Raw genomic sequence first — 21,458 nt, forward strand, 5'->3', positions numbered from 1 at the left:
ACAGGCTGTTTATTACTAGGCCTGTATAATAATTTGTAACTACAGAAATGAGAATACAGCAATAATATGGAAAATATTAAAAACCCTGTCTCTGGCAAGTTTCACCAGCTTTGCCTTTTTGTTTTAAATCACAGAAAACTTCAAACATTCAAGTTTGAAAGACTAGAATAATTAACCAAAATAATATACCAATCACCAGCTTAAGTAGTTTTCAATACTTGCTAATATTTCATCTCTCTTCCCCAACACTTTTTTCCTTACCTGAGGTATTTCAAAGCACGTTTGTGTTGGGAAGTAAAGATTGTAATACGTAATTCAGGGAGAAGCGAATTGAGTATTCAATAAATGTCAGCTATTATTTATGGTAGAACCTATGCGCATAGCCCCTTACCGGGAGGCTTTGAAACCTCTTTGCAGGGTGGCACTTTTTGGCTAAAGGCAGAGAATATTCAAGAAACAGCTTTCAGGAGCCCGAGGCTTGGTAGCTAAGATTGCTGCTGCCCCCTTCAGGCCGCCCTTCTTCAGAGCCACAGGATTAGGATGAGGATTGTTCCTCGCAGGCTCCCGTCGCCTCGCGCGAAAACGAGGGGCGGGAACAGGAAGTAGGGTTAGGCCGAGTTCCGGGTGCAAGGCGGCTACTGAGGACCGGAGAACTGAAGGCTGCGGCTGGAAGCTGGTGAGGCAGTGCGGCGATGTTCCGGATCGAGGGCCTTGCGCCGAAGCTGGACCCGGAGGAGATGAAGCGGAAGATGCGTGAGGACGTGATCTCCTCCATAAGGAACTTCCTTATCTACGTGGCCCTGTTGAGAGTCAGTAAGTGTCCTCCCGGGCTGTGACCATAAGACCACCTTGCCGACACCGCCCAGCCACCTCTAGTTCCCCAGGCCGTTGTGAGGCCTTGGGGAGCTAAGCCGAGCTGAGCCGTCACGGGAGCAAGAGGTGTGCGCGTCGAGGGCGACGATAGTCTAGAGTCTGCGGGTCTGACTGGGGACACCGAAGCGCACGTGGTGGTGCCCCTGCGCACGAGGTTAGCTCATCCTAGCTCGCCCAACCTCAACAGTGAGTGCAAAGAGCTTCAAAGCTTATCCTAGAGCAGTTCTCTCATTTTGGAGACCAAGAAACAGTGCCAAAGGTAGGGAAATGGCTGGCCAAGGTCATCCAGCAATTCGGTGAATGGGCTTGATCTAGAATCCGAAGCTCTTAACTCCGTGCCAGGTTTTCCTCCTGTAGTGCCGACCATTGAAATGCAAAAGGTTTTGCTTCCTTGCTGTTTATTTGTACAGAAGGTGAAGTAAATAATTGCTTCTGGGGGAAGGAATGAGAGGAAAACGAGTTTATAGGATTGGTGGAAATAGAAAAATATTTGATCTTTACAGTTGGCAGAAAGTTACATCCATTATTCGGTCTTGACAGTGACTCTTTGAGGAGGGTAGGGCCTAAGATTCTTTGTATCCTTTTTGCAAGTGACTGCTCGATTTTAAAATGGAACATAAAGCATAGGGTTATAGTACACTGAATATAAGAACTGGAAGCAGCTTTATAGAGCAGTTCTCTAATTTTATTGTTGTTTCAGAGATGACTTGCCGCTGTCACTTCATTCTTAGTACAGTATCCTTTTCATTGTTATAAAATTTGTATATTGTTGTCTGGTCTGAATGGAGAGGCAGGGAAAGTCAAATCACTGAAGGCCATACCAAGGTCATGCTGTAGAAGACTTTTGATAGGCCTAGTCTGAACTCACTGAGGCTGAGGTCTCTCTCAATTCAGATGTTTCTTTTACTGGGTACTCTTTCCCTGTATTGCTCTGCTTCCCCAGGAGAGGGAGCTTTGGGGAATAGAAACACGGAAATAATACTGCTCATTCAAGAACTTTCATTCATTCATACATATATATATATATATATATATATATATATATATATATATATATATATATTTTAGTTGTAGGTGGGCACAATACCTTTATTTTATTTATTAATTTTTATGTGGTGTTGAGGATCAAACCCAGTGCCTCACATGTACTAGGCAAGCACTCTACCACTGAACTACATACAACCCTAGCCCCCTTGAGAACTTTTTATAACTCCCAAATGTACTTATTTCCTCCTAACTTGTTGTTGTTGATCTAGCTGCTAGTAAAATATTTTCTTCTTAATGATTTTTGCCTTTAATTGTAATTACTTATTATCACATTTTAGGTTGAGACATAATTTTGTATATGACACAACCATATTTAAAGTGCACAATTCAGTGGTTTTCAGCATAGTCAGAAGTGTGCAGTCATCATCACAATCAATTTTAGAACGTTGTCTTTTCTTCTAAAAAAAAAAAAATACTATGTCCATAATCTGTAACCCTATTTCCCCCTTTCTCCAGTCCTTGGTGACCACTTATTTGCAGTTTCTGTATGGATTTGCCTTTTATGGATATTTCATATAGAGGAATTATATGTGACCTTTTGTGTCTGTTATTTCACTTAGCACGTTTTCAAGGTTCATCCAACTTGCAGCTTGTGACAGAACCTTTTTTATATATGATTAAGGTCCCATTGTATGGATATACCGCGTTTTGTTTATCCACTCATCATTTCTTGTGGATTTTTCCCCCCATTAAGAATTAGTAGAGAAGGTTGGATGTACTACTGACTTTATCAACTTCCAACAGATCTCAATAGCTCAGTTTCACATTAATAAAATGTTTTAAGTGTGTATATTAAGAAAGAAGTTCATCTGTTTATTTTATTTTTATTTTTTTATTTTTTTGTGACCACAGCACTTTTACACAGGACAATAATATCACTTCTTTAAATCTATATGATCAGGCTGGGGATGTGGCTCAAGCGGTAGCGCGCTCGCCTGGCATGCATGCGGCCCGGGTTCAATCCTCAGCACCATATACAAAACAAAGATGTTATGTCCGCTGATAACTAAAAAAAAATATATATATATATATTAAAAATTCAATAAATAAATAAATAAATAAATCTATATGATCACATTTAATTTTCTAGATAGTTCTGTGTATGGCATTTTGTTAGACCCTTATAGTAACTGAATAAGATGCTGTGATCTGGAGGGCATAAGTGATATATAGTTCATTAAGAGAGAACAAAGTAAAAGTCTTTTTTTTTTTTTTTTTTTTACAAGCTCTGCCAAATTTTATTAAGAGAAATTTTGTATGTTTTACTTTTCATCAGTCTGTTCTGGCATGCTTCTAATGATATCAGAATCACTGGATCAGTGATAGACAGTGTGCATACTCTGTAGTATTTTCTGCACGCTGTACCCAATTACATATTATTGCCAATGTAGTGATGGACACCAGTTTATTATTGCCAATGTAGTGATAGACACCAGTTTTGGCCAACATGGCATAGAACTCTGTTTCAGATTTCTTCAAAGCTGGACAGTTGTTGGGGAGGATGACCAGTTTCACTTTGCCCTGTCTGATCATCTTCAGTGTCTGTTTGTATCCTGGCACATGCTTTCCACTTTTCATAACAAGCGGAGTCTAGAGTTGATTGACTCCAGAAACTTTGTCTTCTTTGCAGCTACCATTCTCCTGCCTTAAATGCAGGATGTCCCCTAGCTAAGAGCAGCCATCAAGATGGCAGGATCAAATGAGTCTTTAGAGTTCCTTCTACAGTTAAAATAAATCACTAAAGTAAAGGATTGTCATTTGAAAGACAGCTAGAGTACATCTTTATGGCCCTAAGGGGGAGAACTACCTGGATGAAAAATTTTGAATAGAATAACAATGAACTTTATAGTAATTATAGTTGAATGGCACTGAAATGAGCTGCTTTGGAAGGTGGGGAATCTCTTGCTTGTTTTTTACAAGCAGAGGCCTTACCATCATTTAGGAGTTGTTTTCAAAAACATGTTCAATTAAACCTATAAGGATCTCCACCCCCAAGTCTTTTCTGACATGTAGCCTGGGGACTGATAGACCTGGAAACTAATTTTGGGTGTTTTGTTTTATTTAAGCTCCATTTATCTTAAAGAAATTGGACAGCATATGAAGATTGGACATCACAAGTACATGCATGATATGAAGAACCTGGTTACAGTTTCTCCTCCTATCTGCAAATGAATGGGCCCAGAATGGTGTAAGAGACTCTTTGATTGAATGGACATAAAAATTCTACTTGTTAAGAACAAGTTGGGCTATGAATACTGACCTTCATAGCTAAAATATACAACAATTTGGAAAGTATGAAAAGACATCTTGTAATTATAGTGTGACCTTATGCTTGTGATACTTGGCCTCTGAATGTTGGTATGAATGTAAATAGTGTCAAACTCCCTTTCATTAATTATAAGGGGATTATGTCTGAAATGGCATGTCTTGTCAGTCATTTCTGTTTACATTTTTACTTCTGTCCAGAGTATATTTGTGAAGAGGCCCTTACAATTATGTCTTATGAAGTCAGCACCCAACCACAATGACATTTAATCACAGGACTATTAGTCTATATTTTTAATAAACATAGCAATTAAGAAAATTTGGGTTTTTATTTTTCTTATCCCACTTTCTGCTGATAAACAACAATCACTGGTGAGATTATTACAACATTGTAATAATTACATTGTTCTTTTTGTCTTAAATTTGATAATTTGCTAATCCTGATAAAGTAATGTTAAGTTCTACTGCCAAGCAGTCTTTGTGAAAGCAATAGTACTGCTTGATGCTGAGTGCATGTAGTACCACCAAAGGAGAAAAATGCCATATTCTTAAGTCAAATAGTCCTCCAGGTTTGTTGGAATAAGGGGATAATCCTCCCCTGAGACAACTACACTCATCCCTTTTTAGCTATTTGTGTTTCTAAATAGCATGATAGTATTGTTACTTCATTGTTTTTCTGTTATACGAATTGCTCATTGACTACTGATCAATTTTTCCCCCCCTAGGCTTCATTTTTCTATGAACTTTCCTCTAAATTAATGAAACCTTTTGCCATTTGTCTAAATTGCACACATTGTTGGTTTCATTGGGCACCCAGTTTCATCTTCCTGAATAAATTTTTCCTGGAGCCTTCTGATCTGCCCCATTCTAGACTGATAACCTTCTGTGCCTGACAAATGGCTATAACCTGGGAACTCTGTTCGCTTTTTGGTGGAGGTACCCAGGGGTGTACTCAGAGGCACTCAGCCACTGAGCCACATCTCCAGCCCTTTTTTGTATTTTACTTAGAGAAAGGGTCTCACTGAGTTGCTTAGTGCCTCACTGTTGCTGAGGCTGGCTTTGAACTCACAATTCTCCTGTCTTAGCCTCCTGAGCTGCTGAGATTATAGCTGTGCACCACTCATCACTGCACTCAGCTCCTTTCGCCTTTATTGTGAGAATTCCTTTTCCTCTTGTCTGATGTTGGATCTCTTGCTTTCTGTTATCTTTTCTTCATTTATGCGTTTATTTTGATAGAGCCCTTTCTCAATTTGGGGAAAGGTAGCATTGAGGTAAATGTTTTTAAGACCTTATTGGTCTGAAAAGACTTTATTTTATTCAGATATTTGATAATTTGCTGAATATAGAGTTCTAGATTGGAAAGCTGTTTCCTTCAGAAAAAGGCATTGAACCATTGCCTCTAAGTTTCAGTGTTGCTACATGGAAATCTGAAACCGTTCTGATGCCTGACCTTTTGGGGAGACCTAAATTTTTCCTCCCTTAGAAACAAGAATCTTTTGTTCATAGTATCTTACGTTCCATGTTGACACACTTTGGTGTGTTTTTATTTTAATTTACTGTGCTGGTCACTTGTTAAACCAGTTTAAACTTGAAACTTATGTCCTTTAGTTCTCAGAAATTTTGTCAATTTTATTGATGATTTCTTCCCCTTTTATTTTCCCTCTTTCTCTATTTGTAGGATGATGCTATATTTGATGTTTTCTTTTTCCTCTATAGTCAGCCAGTTTTCTCTAAAATTGCTTTTGTTGATTTTTGCTTGACATAAGTTGTATGCTCATATTTAAAAACAGGGTACTAACAAATTGATTAGAGACTCTCAATAGATGGAGTTTGTTGATGCTGGGCTCTGCTGAAGGGCAATCTATTAGGTCATTTAATTGGAAATACTTTTATGTTCCTCTCTTTAGGTATTTCCTATTGAACTGGTCATTCCTCAGCAAAGACTCTCCCAAGCTCCTAAGTGAAAAATGAATGACTTGCCAGTATTCTGGCAGTCAAGTGTGGGAGAGGGCTGAGGTGAGGCCCAGAATATTGTGTGTGTCTCACTATTCTCTGTGTGTTCGCTTATTGAGGCTGGGCGCATTTTAAATACAGTATATCAGCCAAAAGTGCCCAGCTTTCTACAACCCAAACTGTTTTACTCATTTCCAAAAGATAAACTTTTTTTTCCCTGACACAACTGGGGATTGAATTTACCAGTAAACTACACCTACACTAAACTACATGGCTCTTGTTATTTTTTATTTTGATACAGGGTCTTGCTAAGTTACTGAGGCTAGCCTTGAACTTGGAATCCTCCTGGCTCAGCCTCAATTGTGCCCAGGTAGAAAAGAAACTTCTAATTTGGAGAGTGAGCTGGGAAAAGGAGGCTGTTCAGCTGTGTACAAAGTTGCAGAGAGTATCTGATTACTTAGACTTTTAATCAATTCTTGTTTTGGTCTCTACCTGTTCACATTCTACTTCCAGAGACACATGAAGCCACCAGTTCCTGAGCCTTTAAGAAATTCTGTGATTCAAATTCAGTAGCTTTTCCTACTGTTTGCTCAGAATTCAGTTTCCTTGGGTCTACTCTGTTATTTACTACTTGTAATTTGTTCTCCAGCTTTTAACTTTTTGTTGATATTGTCTTTTCTTCTATCGTTTCTGTTACACCTTAAAACAGACAAAAAACTTTATTGTCATTTAATGGAATTTCAGGAAGGAGAAGTATGTACATGTGCTGAATCCCATCTTTACCCAGACAGCATGTAATTTTTGAACCCTGTTGTTCTGTTTCATGGTAATCATTTATATCTATTTCTGACTTAATTGAGAAGGTACAGTATATAGTATCACGCTCTTGAATACTGGCTTGAAAAACAGGCTGACTTGATTTTGAGTCCTGACTCTGATACTTATGATATGATTGGCTTTCAGCAAGTGAACCTCTAAATTTCATTTTATTTAACTGTAAATTAGGTAATAGAAACATCTGTCTGCTTCAAAGTATTGTAAGAATTAAATGGGAAAATGCAAGTAGGGCAGTTGGCACAATTGTTGACATTTGGTAAATATTATTAATTGTTAGTGTTTGGAGTAATGTGTTTAGAAGCGATTTGTGCTGACATTCACTGCTTAAACAAGTTCATTCATGTTTCCAGTTGCTAGGAGATAGCATGCTGATCCTCTAATTGTATACAGACTTCAAAATTATTATTCATTGTCTGAAATCATCCCTAACCAATCATTGATGACATTCAACAGATGGAGAGGTTGAGATTCTGAAAGTTTCAGTATGGCTAATAAATAGCAGCTGGTCAAGGCTTAGGGGACTTTAATGTTTGCTTATGGTATCCTATCCTTAGATGCTTTTGCGGAGAGGGGGGAAAGGTGTGATTGTTACTCCGGATTCCAGTGTTATGTGGTATGAAAAAAATCTAATGGTTTCGTTTTTTGACTAGTTTCTCAAAATTCAGGCCATACCCTCTGAGAGATCTCAATACTTGAAATAGTTGGACTATATACATATATAGCTTAGTGGGTTTTTGTTTGTTTGTTTGTTTAATCTGTGTAGTGTAAAATAGTAAGTAAAGAACCATAGCAAATTGAATGCTCTTGAAATGGGAACATTGGAAGAAAAAGAGATGGTAGAGAGGAATGTTAATCCCCCACAATCAGGTTGTGGTAGAGGAATACCACTTTAATAGGTAGAAATGTGGCCACTAAGTTAAGTTAATGTCCCCACTGCTGGCAGTAGCACAGTTTTTAAAAACTGCCTTTAGGTAAAGTGCTTGTTTAGCATAGGTGAGGCACTGGGTTCGATTCACATATAAATAAATAAAATAAAGGTTCATAGACACCTAAAAAATGAATAAAAACTGCCTTTTTCATTGTTCTTTGAAATAAGTTAGCATTACAGTTAATATGTTCAGTTGTTTGGGAGTCTGTAAATTTGAACCTTCCTTTGGCACAAAGGAAGAATACAGGAATCTGAACATTTTTCTCTTCCCACTCCTTTTTTTTTTTTTTTTTTTTAGCAAAGCGTGTCTCTACCTGTAAGACCCAGGCACCATTCAGTATTATAGATAGTATAGAAAGGAAATCAGCTGGACATTTTACTCTGTCACTCTAATGTGATCACTTCATAAATTGAGTCATCAAAGAACCCATAAAGGCAGAGATGAGCAAACTTTCTGTTAAGGGTCAAATGGTAGGCTTTTCAGCCTAAACTCTTGTTTTAAGCAATTGTGAAAACAGCCAAAGACAGTATGTAAATGAGTGGGTGTGGCAGTGTCTCAATATATTTACCGAAATAGATGGCTGGCTGGATTTGGCCTATGGACTACCTTGTTAAAAGACAGAGAAGTTAGCAAAGTATAAAATGGTGACCAAATCACAGAAGTGTTTTATTACTTGAAAGGTGAGATATTTACTCTATTGCAGATCATATAGGGAAAATGATTTATTATAGTCTGGGCTTTACAGAGCCCTATAGGTTACTCATTTATTCATCAAAGTTATCAATTCCTACTATGTACAAGGCACCTTGCTAAAAGTTGATGGACAGTCACGGGACTGCCCTTTGAGGTCTCTCATCTACCAAAGGATGCTGTGTGAGTTGACATCTGAAAGATCTAACCTTGCTGGAGAGAGCTTCTCTGAAGGAGTGATTTTAGGGACCTGAAGGGTCAGTTGGTCATCTGGGGGAAAAGGTAGAGAAGGTAGGACCAGGCCGGGTTTTTCAAGGTGGGGAGTTTAGAGTTGCCCACTTAAAACAGCATTAGACACAGTGTATGAAGACTGGATTTGAAGGGGGAAATTAAGGGGGTAAATGAGTGGACCAATATTGAATCAGTGAAGTGAAGAAGGAAAAGTATCAAGAAAGACTCTCTAATTCCTGGCTTAAATAGCTGAGTTGATGGTACCAATTACTGAACTAAGAATAGGATTTCGGGGGGAGATAATGTGTTCAATTTTGGACCTGAGTTGCAAGTTTTCATGAGATGGAGATAATTGAGTGGACATTCGGATATCCAAATATTTCCAACACTTTGATTTGAAATAAATAAATATTGAGCTTCTTTTAGCTAGATGCTAATTAAAACCATGGTATGGCTGAGAGAAAGTGTGTGTGTGTGTGTGTGAGAGAGAGAGAGAGAGAGAGAGAGAGAGATAATTCAGGGTTGGAAATATTTCAAGATTGAGCACATAGGCCACAGATAAAAGGTTGCAAAATGTAATAGAACAGGTAAGGAATTTATGTAGGTATGAAGAGAATGGGTCTACAAAACAGGAAAAGGAGGAAGGAGTTCGTCAGTGTTTTAGTTTCCTATTGCTGCTCCCCTTTAGGGAATGAGTAGAACAAGTTTAGACAAGAGAGTACACCAATGTATTAGTTGAATTCCTGCAGACCTGGTGGCTTACAATAACACAGGTGGATTTTCTGCAGTCCTAGAGGTCAGATGTCTAAAATGGATTTCATAGGGTTAAAATCCATGTTTCAGGAGAGCTACATTCTTTGTGGAGGTTTTAGGAGAGACTCTGCCTTGCCACTTCCACTCTGGAGGCTGTTCACTCCCACCTCTGCTTGTGCGGTCACATTTTCTTCCTTTTGTAAGGACCCTTGTGATAATATCATAAGACCCAAATAATCTAGAATAATCTCTGAACCTCAAAATCCTTAATCACATCCACAAAGTTCCTTTTGCTGTAAGAGGTAATTCACAGGGGCTGGGGATGTGGCTCAAGCGGTAGCGCGCTCGCCTGGCATGCGTGCGGCCCGGGTTCGATCCTCAGCACCACGTACAAACAAAGATTTGTGTCCGCTGAAAAACTAAAACTAAAACTAAATAAATAAATTCTCTCTCTCTCTCTCTCTCCCTCTCCTCTCTCTTAAAAAAAAAAAAAAAAAAAAAAAAGGTAATTCACAGGTTTGGTGATTAGGACATGGGCGCATCTTGGCGTGGGGGCATTAGGTTTGCCACATACAATGAGGGTTTAGATTTGGTGTGGAATAGTTGAGAGTTCCCTTGTGCAAAAATTTGCTTTCTTTGGGAGGTCATTTCCTTAGTCACTCAACTCTGTAGTCATTACCTAGATTTAATTCAAAGCATTCTTCTAGTCAACACAAATAATTTGTTGACTCCACTGAGCCCTATAATCTCTTCACCCTACCATCTGTTCTCTTTTCCCCTCCTACCAGGACTCTGCTCACATTTCATCATTGTGATCATTCTTGAATACACCTTCAGTTCTGTTTCCTCCCCTGGTTTCATTGTCCTTCCTGGCAAAACCCAGCTAGTTAAAGTCTGTCTGTTCCTTGGTGAGAATGTTCAGATTATGGTGCAAATCGTCTTTGGAGAGACCCTTTTAGGGAGTGAGTAAAACAAGTGATACACCTCTGAGTAGGTGCCCTACCATCCAGGACTGTCACAGCTTTACCATTCATAGTCCTAAATCTTGGGAAATCCCTCAGTCCTGAGCAAATGGGAATGTTGGTCACTCTAGTTGCAGTGGTAGCTTTAGACATCCCATGGATGTCTTATATGCTAGGGTGGCCCTAGCATATCAGAGAAATCCTGCATCAGGCAAGGGGGCAAGGCCTTTGAACCCCTAAAGGACTTGATCGTGGGTGTGTGCTGCTTGGTATGAAGGGGAGGCAGCTTTGCTGTGAGCTCTCAGTAGCCAACACTCCAGCCACAGGGGGAGTGAATGCTGGTGCTGGGTGTTGGTGGTTCCCACAATATCCACCACTAGCCTGTCTTCATGTGCTATTCCATTTCTCTGCTCTCACAGTTAAATGCCTCAGTAAAATTGCTAATATGCTTAATGTACTTTCTCTTTATCTCTTGAACCCATTCCAGTCAGACTTGGATCCCCATCAGTCTGAAATTGCTCTTGTCCAGGTTGACGCTGACCCCCACCTTCAGGAGAAGCAGTTAACAAACACACTGCTCAATTGTTGAAAGCACCTCTCAGGCCTTTCATCACAACACTTTTCCTAATTCTTCTCTAACACTCTTCCTCAGATTCTTTTTGCTGGTTTCTTTTCATTTCTCCAACTTCTTTGAGAATTGCAGTGCCCCATGTGTCTGTCCTCAGACCTCTTTGTCTACAGATTCCACATCAACTTGTTCTCATCCAGCCTCTTGGTACTGAATGCCATTTTTGGGCTGTAAGCTCCCAAATTTTAAATCTAGTCTAGCCTATCCCCTTTAATTGCAGACTTATCTAAACAGCAAAGTACTTGTCTTTGCTCCATTCATGCAACCTGTGCCTAAGTCTCAGGAAATAATTTTTATCTTTCCAGTCAATTAGACCACAGACCTGATAATCATCTTTGAGTCCTCTTTTTTACCCCACACCAGTCCCTCAGGAATTCCTTTTGTCCTACTTTTGAATTACAATCAAAATCTGACTTCACCAACTTCATTTCTACTACTATGATCCAGTCCAGTCATTTCACTTCTTATTTTTTTTTTCCCTCTCTCTTTTTGGGGATTGAACTTAGGGGCAGCTCTACCACTGAGTTACATCCCTGGCTCATTTTGTTTTACATTTTGAGATAGGGTCTCACTAAGTGGCAGAGGCTGGCCTCCAACTTGTGATCCTCCTGCCTCAGCCTCCTGGTGATTACTGGTGTGTATCACTGTGTCCGTTGTCTCTTCTGAATTATTTCTACAGCCTCTTAACTAGTATCCTGCCTTCCACCCTTATTCCTGTACGATATTTTCATAACACAGCAATCAGAATGGTCCTAGTCAGAAGATGTTACTCAAAACCCTCCAGTGTCTTCCTGTTGCACTCAGACTAAAAACCAGAGTCTTTTTTTAAAAATATTTTAGTTTTTAGTTGTAGTTGGACACAATACCTTTATTTAATTTATTTATTTTTATGTGGTACTGGGGATTGAACCCAGGGCCTTGCACATGCTAGGCGAGTGCTCTACCACTGAACCACCGCCCCAGCCCAAACAAACAGCCTTTATGGTTGCTTACAGATTCTGAACAATTTAGTCACATCTTCTATAGACTCTACCTCAGTGTGCTCTAGCCACCTTGGCCTTCTTGCTTCCTCAAACAGCTCAGACATGATGATGCCTCAGGACCTTGCATGGGAGGTTTCCTCTGCGTGGAATGCTCTTCTCTTGATTTTCAAGTGCCTTGCTTTCTCTTCTTCAGGCCTTTGTCTAAATAACTTTCTTTTTCTGGTATCAGTGATTGTATCCAGGGGTTCTTAACCACTGAGCCACATCTCTAACCCTTTTTATTTTTTATTTTGAGACTGCATCTTGCTAAATTGCAGTGTTTGAACTTGAGATTCTCCTGCCTCAGCTCCCGAGTCACGGGCATTACAGGCATGTGCCACCATGCCCAGCAAATGATATTTTCTGAGTGAGGCTTTACCCAATTCCTTTATAGACCATAGAATATTTCAGCTTATGAAGATCCAGCAAGCTATGTGCTTATGGCATTCTTTTGTATTTATGTTACACTCTAATAATCTATTCTTTTTAAATTTTTTTAGTTGTAGATGAACACAATATTTATTTATTTTTATGTGATGCTGAGGATTGAACCCAGGGCCTCACGCATGTGAGGCAAGCACTGTACCACTGAGCTACAACCCCAGTCCTACACTCTAATAATTTTTAAAAATTACAGCCTGTTCAGAATTTCATACTCCCCCTTCCCTGCCTTATTTTTCTTATCATTTAATGTATTTTTTCTTAATTATTTTGTTAATTGTCTTCCCTATTAAATACATGCTTGATGAGGGCCGGAATCTCTGTGTGTTTTATTCTTTATGAACTTAGATGAATTCCTGGAAACCAGTAGGCACTCCATATTTGTTGAATCAAAGAATTAGAATAAAGTAGTTATAATTATTTGTGGGAAATGTGAGAATAAGGTAATTAGAAAAAGGTAAGATTGTCTGTCAGGTGATCGTAAGCCCCAGATTGGTGATCATTAATTTGCAGTTGTACTGGATGTGGCATTTTTCTCTGGCACTGCTCTGCCAAGAAGCAAACCTGGAGAAGGTGGAGAATTAGATTCATCCAGGATGGTGCCTTTGCCATGTAGATGACTTGAACTGACAGATGTCTGAGATGATACACAAGCTGCATGAGGAGGAGAAGGCAGGAAGGGAATCTAGGGGTCAGTCCCACTGAGGACAGTTGTAGGCAGGCAATAACCCTGAGACCTCTAATGCCCTAAATATCTTTCCTTCATTTTGAATGGAGAGAGAAGTTCTTACAGCAAAAAATAGAACCCGTTCATTGTGTTTTGCTTTCAGAGAGAGAGAAATTACCAGCAGTGACCTTTCAGGCTATTACCACAAGAGATGGTTAGAATTTTTTGGTTTTACAACTAAGTGTTCATGGGGTAGCCTGGAAGGGACCTTCCACCACAATTTATGCTCTTCATTTAGGAGGAAAGTGCAAACGTTTTTGTGATATCAACACATTAATTTCACGGGATAATGCTGAAACTGGAGACTTCTGAAAGATCTGATACAGCAGTGGGAGTTTAGGGGAGCCTTTCTTCACAGAAGTCAAGTTGCATTACCTCTGATTATTTGAGGTATTAAGTTGAAAAGAATTATTCTTATAAAGTGCTATTAGGTCAGTGACACAAAGCTGCTCAAGAAGTTGGAAGAGAAAAATATTTACTGCAACAATTACTTTTTCCTCTTTAACCTAACCCTCACTTTGTTTGCAAGCACTCAACTGCTTTACAAATTACCACCATGAAAGAGCAATTGCTTTTCATTTATTTTCACGAGTTAAAGGGTGCCCATGGTGCAGCACTCTTACCTGAAGGTGAAGCCAGCTCTTGGTTGCTGTTGCTTCACCACAGCTGCCATTTGCCTTTGATGATCTTACAGTGAAAAATAGGACCCCTTCATTCTGGGTCCTTTTTTCCTTTGAGAGAAAGAAACAGAAGGCACTAAGTGTCTCTGTTAATTAAAGGGGGTACCTGCTTTAACAAAGTATTTAATGTTTTTTCTTTTCTTCCCTCTCAACATGTTTTCTTTCTTAAGTATATCAGGTTTAGATCCCCCCTTAATTATTTTACCATTCCTAAGTTTACAGAGTACAGCAGGGGAAGGGTTAGAATCTTTTCACTAAATAATTTAGACTCAAAATATTCCTTTTATTTGCTTCTTCTCAATTCCATATGTAAATAACATGGTAAAATCATATTTTTAATACTTATTTGTTGATAGAAAAAGGACTCTAAGGTAAATCTATCTTTTATGTTAGAAGGATAACTGAGTTTCTAGTCATTATTTTTAAGAATAAATAGGTGATGGATGTCATGTACTTGAGAATCAAAGAACACTTCCTATAAAGGGTTGGAAGGATTTTCATACACTGGTAACTTGTGGTAATGGACTCCCTGCCACAGAAGAGGCTCAGATATAATGGAGGAAAGAGTACCGAATTACATATGTCACATACTTTCAGGCATCATATACAGAGGTGCTTTCCAAAACAAGTTGCAAACCAAATCACCTAGGAAGCTTTTTCCAAAGACTTTTTGACTTAGAACCATAAATCTGTTTTTCAGAACCATTGAGGGGATCTCATTAGTTCAAGAACTGCTCTGGTTACCTGGTAAATTAGTTTACTGAAAGGTCTCTTTATTTCTGAAATTTGGGAATTAGAGGCACAACTAAAAATGAAAGCAGTTTTAGGTTTCAATAGTAAAATTGTGGTATTAAGGTCTCCAGGTCTGACAGATGCTTCAAGGGTAGCCATCTTACCAGAGGAGGGTTAGTTCAATACTGAAGGAACTGATTGACAAGATTATGAGTGTTTAGCCTGGGGAAGATGGAGATGGAAGTCAGAGAGCTGTTGTTAAAGATGAAAAAGGTTGTCCTGTCAAGGAGTAAGTATTCCAGAAGGCAGGATAGAATAAATGTTTGAAAAGTTATTCCTTGAATTTACTAACAACCACTATGACCAAGATGGACCGTGTTGTGTAAGGGATACTTCACTGTAAATTAATATTGGAGATCCTCTAACAGGTGTTGTCACTATAGGACAAAAGTTTGTTGTCTTCCCTGTTCCTGAAAAACATTTGAGTTCAAGTACTGTCTCAAATTTTTCTGCCCCAAGAATAAACTGAATAAAACATAATTTTTTTTCGTTTTATTGATTTTATTTTTTTAAGTACACGACAGCGGAATGCATTACAATTCTTATTACACATATAGAGTACACATATATCTTTGTATATAGAGTATGTTCACGCCAATTCATGCCTTTATACATGTACTTTTTTTGCATTACAATTCTTATTACACAAATATACCACAATTTTTCATATCTCTTTATATAAAAAGTATGTTGACACCCAGTTTGATTCTTAATACATGTACTTTGGATAATGATGTCCATCACATTCCACTGCCCTTGCTAATCCCCTGCCCCCTCCCTTTCCCTCCCATCCCTCTTCCCTACCTAGAATTCATCTAATCCTCCCATGCTCCCCCACCCCCACCCCACTATGAGTCAGCCTCCTTATATCAGAGAAAACATTCGGCATTTGTTTTTTCCAGGGGATAATAACAACTAAATTGAAAGGGGTAAAGTACTAGCTTTCTGGATACAATCTATTGCCAAGGCCTTAGAAACACATTTGCAGTCTGTCTAATGGAGGTGTTCACAATCATACTGTTCAGTGATGGCAGTGGGGCAGGCAGTGTAGTAGGAGGCATATAGCAGAGAATTCAGTCATGGTCCCTGCCCTTAGGAGACTTGCAATCTAGCAGGGGAATCAGTCAGACATTACATCATTCCATTGCTAATCTTTCATCATAAAAACTGCTACGAGAGTCAAGTTCAGATAGCCATGTGAACATGGGATAGGGGAGCCTGGGCCTGTTTGGTTGGGGAAGAAGCAGGGAGGGCTGTCTTAAGAAGAGCCACATCAATTAAGATTTGGACAAAAAGCAATTGGCAGGTAAAGAGTGGGAAGAACTGAAGGTATAGCTTAGTAGTAGAGTACTTGCCTAACATGTGCAAAGCCCTGGGTTCAGTGCCCAGCACCCTAAAAAAAGAGTGGGAGCCTTTGAAAGTGTTACAGCAGATGTGTTTGAGGAAGAAAGAAGACCAATATGACTGAAATGGATTAAGCACAAAAAGCAAAAAGCCCTCAGTCCTTCCAGAAATTTTATTATATTTTCATACTTGATTTCAAGAAACAGTTCCCACTCTGACATCTGCTGGCTAGTGTACATTCTGCAGTTCCAAATTCCACTGTACAAGAAACAACTCTCAGTAACTTTTTTTTGTGAAAGCTACAAAATAATAAATTTGAAATAAAACAGTCTTTCCTCCTCTGCATTTTGGACATCACCCAGGGGACAATGAACAGTTGTTAATCACATGCTACTTGTAAACATTCAGTATTATAGATATGCATATGTGGTGCTAGTTGCCTACTTTAGTACAAATTCACAAAAACAGAAATCACACTTAAGAAAAGTTGAATAAAATTGTTACTGAGACATCAAAACATTATAAAATCATGCATTTTTGTCTTTTAAAAACAGTATCTGATGAAATATTTTCAGAGTTGGAAAACATATTCTTAACAATTTGTTTCCTTCAGAAATGAAACAGCTGGGGCTGGGAGGGTAGCTCCTCAGTGGTAAAGCCCTTGCCTAGAGTACTCCAGGATCACAAAACAAAAACAACAATAAAAACAGCTGATTTTAGGGGCTGGGATTGTGGCTCAGTGGTAGAGCGCTTACCTAGCATGTGTGAGGCACTTGGTTCGATTCTCAGCATCACATATAAATAAATAAAGGTCCATCAACAACTAATAAAATATTTTTAAAAAACAGCTGATTTTAGTCCAGTGATCATTCTAGTAAGGCTAAAGATTGACTTTAAATATGTATAATAGTTTTCATCTCTTTTTCAGTCACATTAGTAATATTTCCATTTTCCACTTGTCTATACAGGCCAAAAATGGGGGAGAGAGGAGTAATTACATAAGCAGATACACAAAGATTCTGTTGCACTTGAAACTGAATGTTCCACTGGTAAGCTACCTCACCATGCAGGCAATGGAAATGTTCATTCATCAGCTTACATATGAAAGTGTGAATTTAGTAAACAGTGATTTAGGGACATCAATATGTAATGTAAAAATTGTAGGTTGTTGGAAAGTGGAGGTCTATCGTAGGGAAAGAACACTACAATTAGGAGTTCAGATTCCTAGGTTATCAGCTTTTATTATATGACTGTATGAGTCAGATTTTTCAGTTGCAAGCATTAAAATCCAATTTTGGCAGCTTTAAGGGAAAAAAATTAAAAGGATAATAGAGTTAAGCATCACAAGGAAGCCTGGAGAATCAGGCCACTAGAACATCACCCTTTGCCATTTGATCACAGACCTGGTGTGGTCAGCACACCATCCCTACTGAGCATTAGGTGCCACCACTTACTTTGCCAAGGGTACAGGCACAGATCCCTGAACCAGCAAGTGTCACTCTAAAGAACTTGCTGCACTTGTCATGATCACCAGATAATTATTTCAGAGACTTTGTTGTGTCTCTGGATCTCAGTTCAATCTGGGGAGTATTTAACTTGTAGTATTGGAATCACATGGAAAAGCAAAGGGAAAACAGAATATCTGGAATTTCCACTTCCATAGTGAAAGGTATGCCCTGCTCATAAGTGGGGAACTCCCAACTGTAGGAAGGAAGTGTAGATCCCTGAAGGGCAGCCAAAAAGGATGACAGATACCCACTATGTTGACGCTGGATAAATCACTGCCTGAGTCTAATCTTTCTAAAAGTTCACATGGCTGAGGAGATATGTATGTTCCCTTTTTCATTTGACAGTGTACACCAATTACCTGCCAGAATACAAAGAAAAACAGATCTACTCTAGTTTAATGAAGGAGAAAAATCAACAGCAAGATGGAGGCATGCACAGGACAGATGAGGGCAGAAAGAAGGGAGGAGTCAACTGTAGTTTGCAAATTATGTTCTTACATTTAAATACTTATATTTAAAAAATCAAATCTCTCATACAGCACTGGGCATAGTGGTGTATGCCTGTAATCCCAGTTACTTAGGAGACTGAGGAAGGATCACAAGTTCAAGGCCAGCCTTAGCAATTTAGCAAGGCTCTAAGCAATTTACCGAAACCCTGTCTCAAAAAGGACTAGGAATGTAGTTCCATGGTAGACTGTCATGGCTTCCATCTCCAGTCCAACAACAACAACAAAAATTCCTATGTGGCATTTAATACTTGCAACACTAATGGAGAAGCCAGACAGCATGCCCTAGTAGAAAGCTGCTATTATGCTCCTTTGAAATTCTTAGTTATTTTATAGTTTATTTTACTGATGTATATTAATTATACACAACAGTGGGGTGTGCATCATGAAAGTAGAAGGGAGATTGTTGGGAGCTTAGATATTTTATAAAGATGTCAAAGCAATGTTGACTGGCACACCAGCAACTCATGATTTTAATTCCTTATTGACAATCTTGTGTAGATTATCAATTTCATACAATGGGACACTTCAAAGGATTAAATGTGATGTTTTGCCAGTCATCAATAATAAGATAAATCATCAAGTTTATTGTAGTATGAGTTTCTGATCTGACCTGACCTAAGTGTAGTCTCTCTTTATCTGGCTGCTTTATGTACAGCTTCATCTCTACTTTTAAAAATCATTGTCTTCAGGTATAGTGTTTTGTTTTTCCATTTATAAAAGAGCAGCGAGGGGCTGAAGTGTAGCTCAGTGTTAAAGCACTTGCCTAGCACACATAAGGAAGACCCTGGGTACGACTGCCAGCATCACTAAACAAAACAAAACCCAGCTACATTTTAGGTAACTTAGGCCTCTTTCAAAGTCCTACCAAATTCATCATATAGTAGTAGTAGCTGGAATACAATTTAAAAGAATACATAATATAGAATCAGGGACTGACAGGTCAGTGGGCCCACAGGGTCAGCTGTTTTAAACCTTAATCTGGTATAACAGTTTCTTAATATTCTTGGTAAGGTTTCTGTAACTGATATTTTCTAAAATCTAGAGGTCTGAGTCCAGTTGCTTCTTTAATCACCACTTGATGATACATAGGCATCTTAAATTTAACAGTCCAAATTTGAGTTCTTGATCTTCCCCCACCTCCAAATACACCCCTTACAATAGTTCCTATTTCAATAAATAGCACCTCTGTGGGTGCAGTTACTAGATTTAACTAGAAGACTGGGAATCCCTGTAGTTTTCCACATCAAGCCAAGTTTGACTACCTCAAATAATGTATCCCCCAACCCATTTCTCTGCACCCCCATTACCATTACTCCAGTCCAAGTCTTAGTAACCAATTTCCTTTCCACTCTAAAATTATTGTTTTTTCTCCACATAATGCTGCCATACTATTTTTTAAAGTATCAGATCACCCACATCCTCCACCCTTTCAGTGGATTCCTTTTACATAGAATTTTAAAGTTTTTATCAGAGCCTACTAAGTACTGCATGATCTGGTCAGTATCTGCCTCTCTGACCTCACTCACACTCTTGTCCCCATAACTCAAAAAACTTAAGACAAACTGGACATTTCCATTTCCCAAAGGAGCAATCTTTTCTCCATCTACCCTGGCCGAAGAGCTTTCACCCAGGCCTTCGTTGCCTGTCTTTAAATTTGGCTAACTTCACCTTCATCTGCGAGGTCTTCCACAACCACCCTTGATTCTGTTACCAACAGCCTGTCTTAGAGACCCTGACTGGATTCAGCCGCCTGCCTACTTAAGCGACAGACAAAGATGGAAAAATGAATAGTGAACTTTATGCAGTTTGATCAAACTGGGGGGCAGGAGCAACTGGATTGCTTCTCCCCACCTCCAGCCCCACAGTTATAATTTTATAGAAACAAAAAACAGGTGATAGGGGCTGGGAATGTGGCTCAAGTGGTAGCGCGCTGGCCTGGCATGCGTGCGGCCCGGCCCGGGTTTGATCCTCAGCACCACATACAAAACAAAGATCCCTCTCTCACTCTCTCTTTAAAACAAACAAACGAAAAAAAACAGGTGATAGGAGCCCGGCGCGGTGGCGCTCGCCTGTAATACCAGTGGTTGCGGAGGCTGAGGCGCCAAGCAATTCAGTAAGACCCTGCCTTTAAATAAAATACAAAACAGGGCTGGGGATGTGGCTCAGTGGTTGGGTGCCCCTGAGTTCAATATCCCCCTCAAAAAAGGTGATAAACATTGAGGATTTAGTTGTCCTCCTGTGTTAGCACCTGCATGGTGGGGGTTTGCAGCTCTCCCAGCCTCCATTCTTAACTTGTGGAAGTCACTCCCAATTTCAGATGGGGGGAGGCTCCTAGTTTCAGTTTGTTTCAATCATCAGTTTTAAATTAGAGTTCCTTCTATTCATTTGCCATAATTTTAAACATGTGTTGATTGGGACGGGGTGGGTACCACAGATTGAACCCAGGGAAACTTAACCAGTGAGCCACATCCCCAGCCCCGTTTTAGATTTTATTTAGAGACAGGGTCTCCCTAAGTTGCTTAGGGCCTCACCAAGTTTCTGAGGTTGACTTTGAACTTGCGACCCTCCTGCCTCAGCCTTCTGAGCCGCTGGGATTACAGGTGTGCACCACCGCCCCCAGCTAAACATGTTATTTAAATGGTACTTGATTGCTGCCTCTTCTACCCCAGAGAATTTCAGAATAGGAGCCATAACAGCTTTGTTCACTTCTGTGCCCATAATAACAATCAGCAGCAGAAGCGACTAACACTGTTATACAGCATTTACTATGTGGAATGCTTTATGCTAAGCCCTTTCCCTATAACTAATTTAATATATATACCCAGTGATCATTTGACCCTCAGCTAGTGGTCAGGGTCGTTCAGCCGCTAAGTGTACGTCCACAAAGAAAACACCACTTCCTGAAATAGCCCATTATGCTGTTAGATAACTCGGGTGCTTGGAAGAAGCTTCTTTGTATTGACCCCCCAAGCACGCCTCCTTGCAGTTTCCGCCCACCGATTCTATTTTCTACCCCTTCTGGGGCCACGCAATGTAAGTCTGCAGCGTCCTTCCCCAAGCTCGCTTTGCAGCACCCGAAGCCCAGTCCGCCCCTTCACATCTCTCCAGGCCCCCTGCTGGCAGAAATTCCTCCCCGCAGCAGTGGTCCGGAGCCCAACCCGCGGCCAGCCGCCGCTCCCGGCAGCCCCAGTCCCGCGCGTCACGTGACGCGGCGGCCCGCACGAGCCGCCGGCAGCTGTCGGCCCCAGGCGGGGCTCGAGGGCGCCA

The 21,458-nt window shown here is 39.8% G+C and overlaps 1 protein-coding gene across 1 annotated transcript; it reads left to right on the top strand.

Moving 5' to 3' along the window:
- The first annotated feature begins 589 nt into the window (after positions 1-589).
- Positions 590-12,941, top strand: Tomm5 (translocase of outer mitochondrial membrane 5). The gene is made up of 2 exons (XM_046457460.2): positions 590-813; positions 3,987-12,941. The coding sequence occupies exons 1-2, from the start codon at positions 693-695 to the stop codon at positions 4,019-4,021; spliced, it is 156 nt and encodes a 51-aa protein (XP_046313416.1). The 5' UTR covers positions 590-692; the 3' UTR covers positions 4,022-12,941.
- Positions 12,942-21,458: the final 8,517 nt, after the last annotated feature.

The sequence above is a fragment of the Marmota monax genome, unplaced genomic scaffold, assembly GCF_021218885.2.
Source record: "Marmota monax isolate L192 unplaced genomic scaffold, Marmota_monax_Labrador192_F-V1.1 WCK01_AAM20220418_F8-fsc00069, whole genome shotgun sequence".
In the NCBI taxonomy this organism is placed as follows: domain Eukaryota; kingdom Metazoa; phylum Chordata; class Mammalia; order Rodentia; family Sciuridae; genus Marmota; species Marmota monax.

Bases quoted from the DNA above. Each gene is read 5' to 3' on its own strand.
- Tomm5 (XM_046457460.2), top strand. From the start codon at position 693: ATGTTCCGGATCGAGGGCCTTGCGCCGAAGCTGGACCCGGAGGAGATG. The intron at 814-3,986 runs GTAAGTGTCCTC...GTTTTATTTAAG, and splicing joins CGTGGCCCTGTTGAGAGTCA to CTCCATTTATCTTAAAGAAA.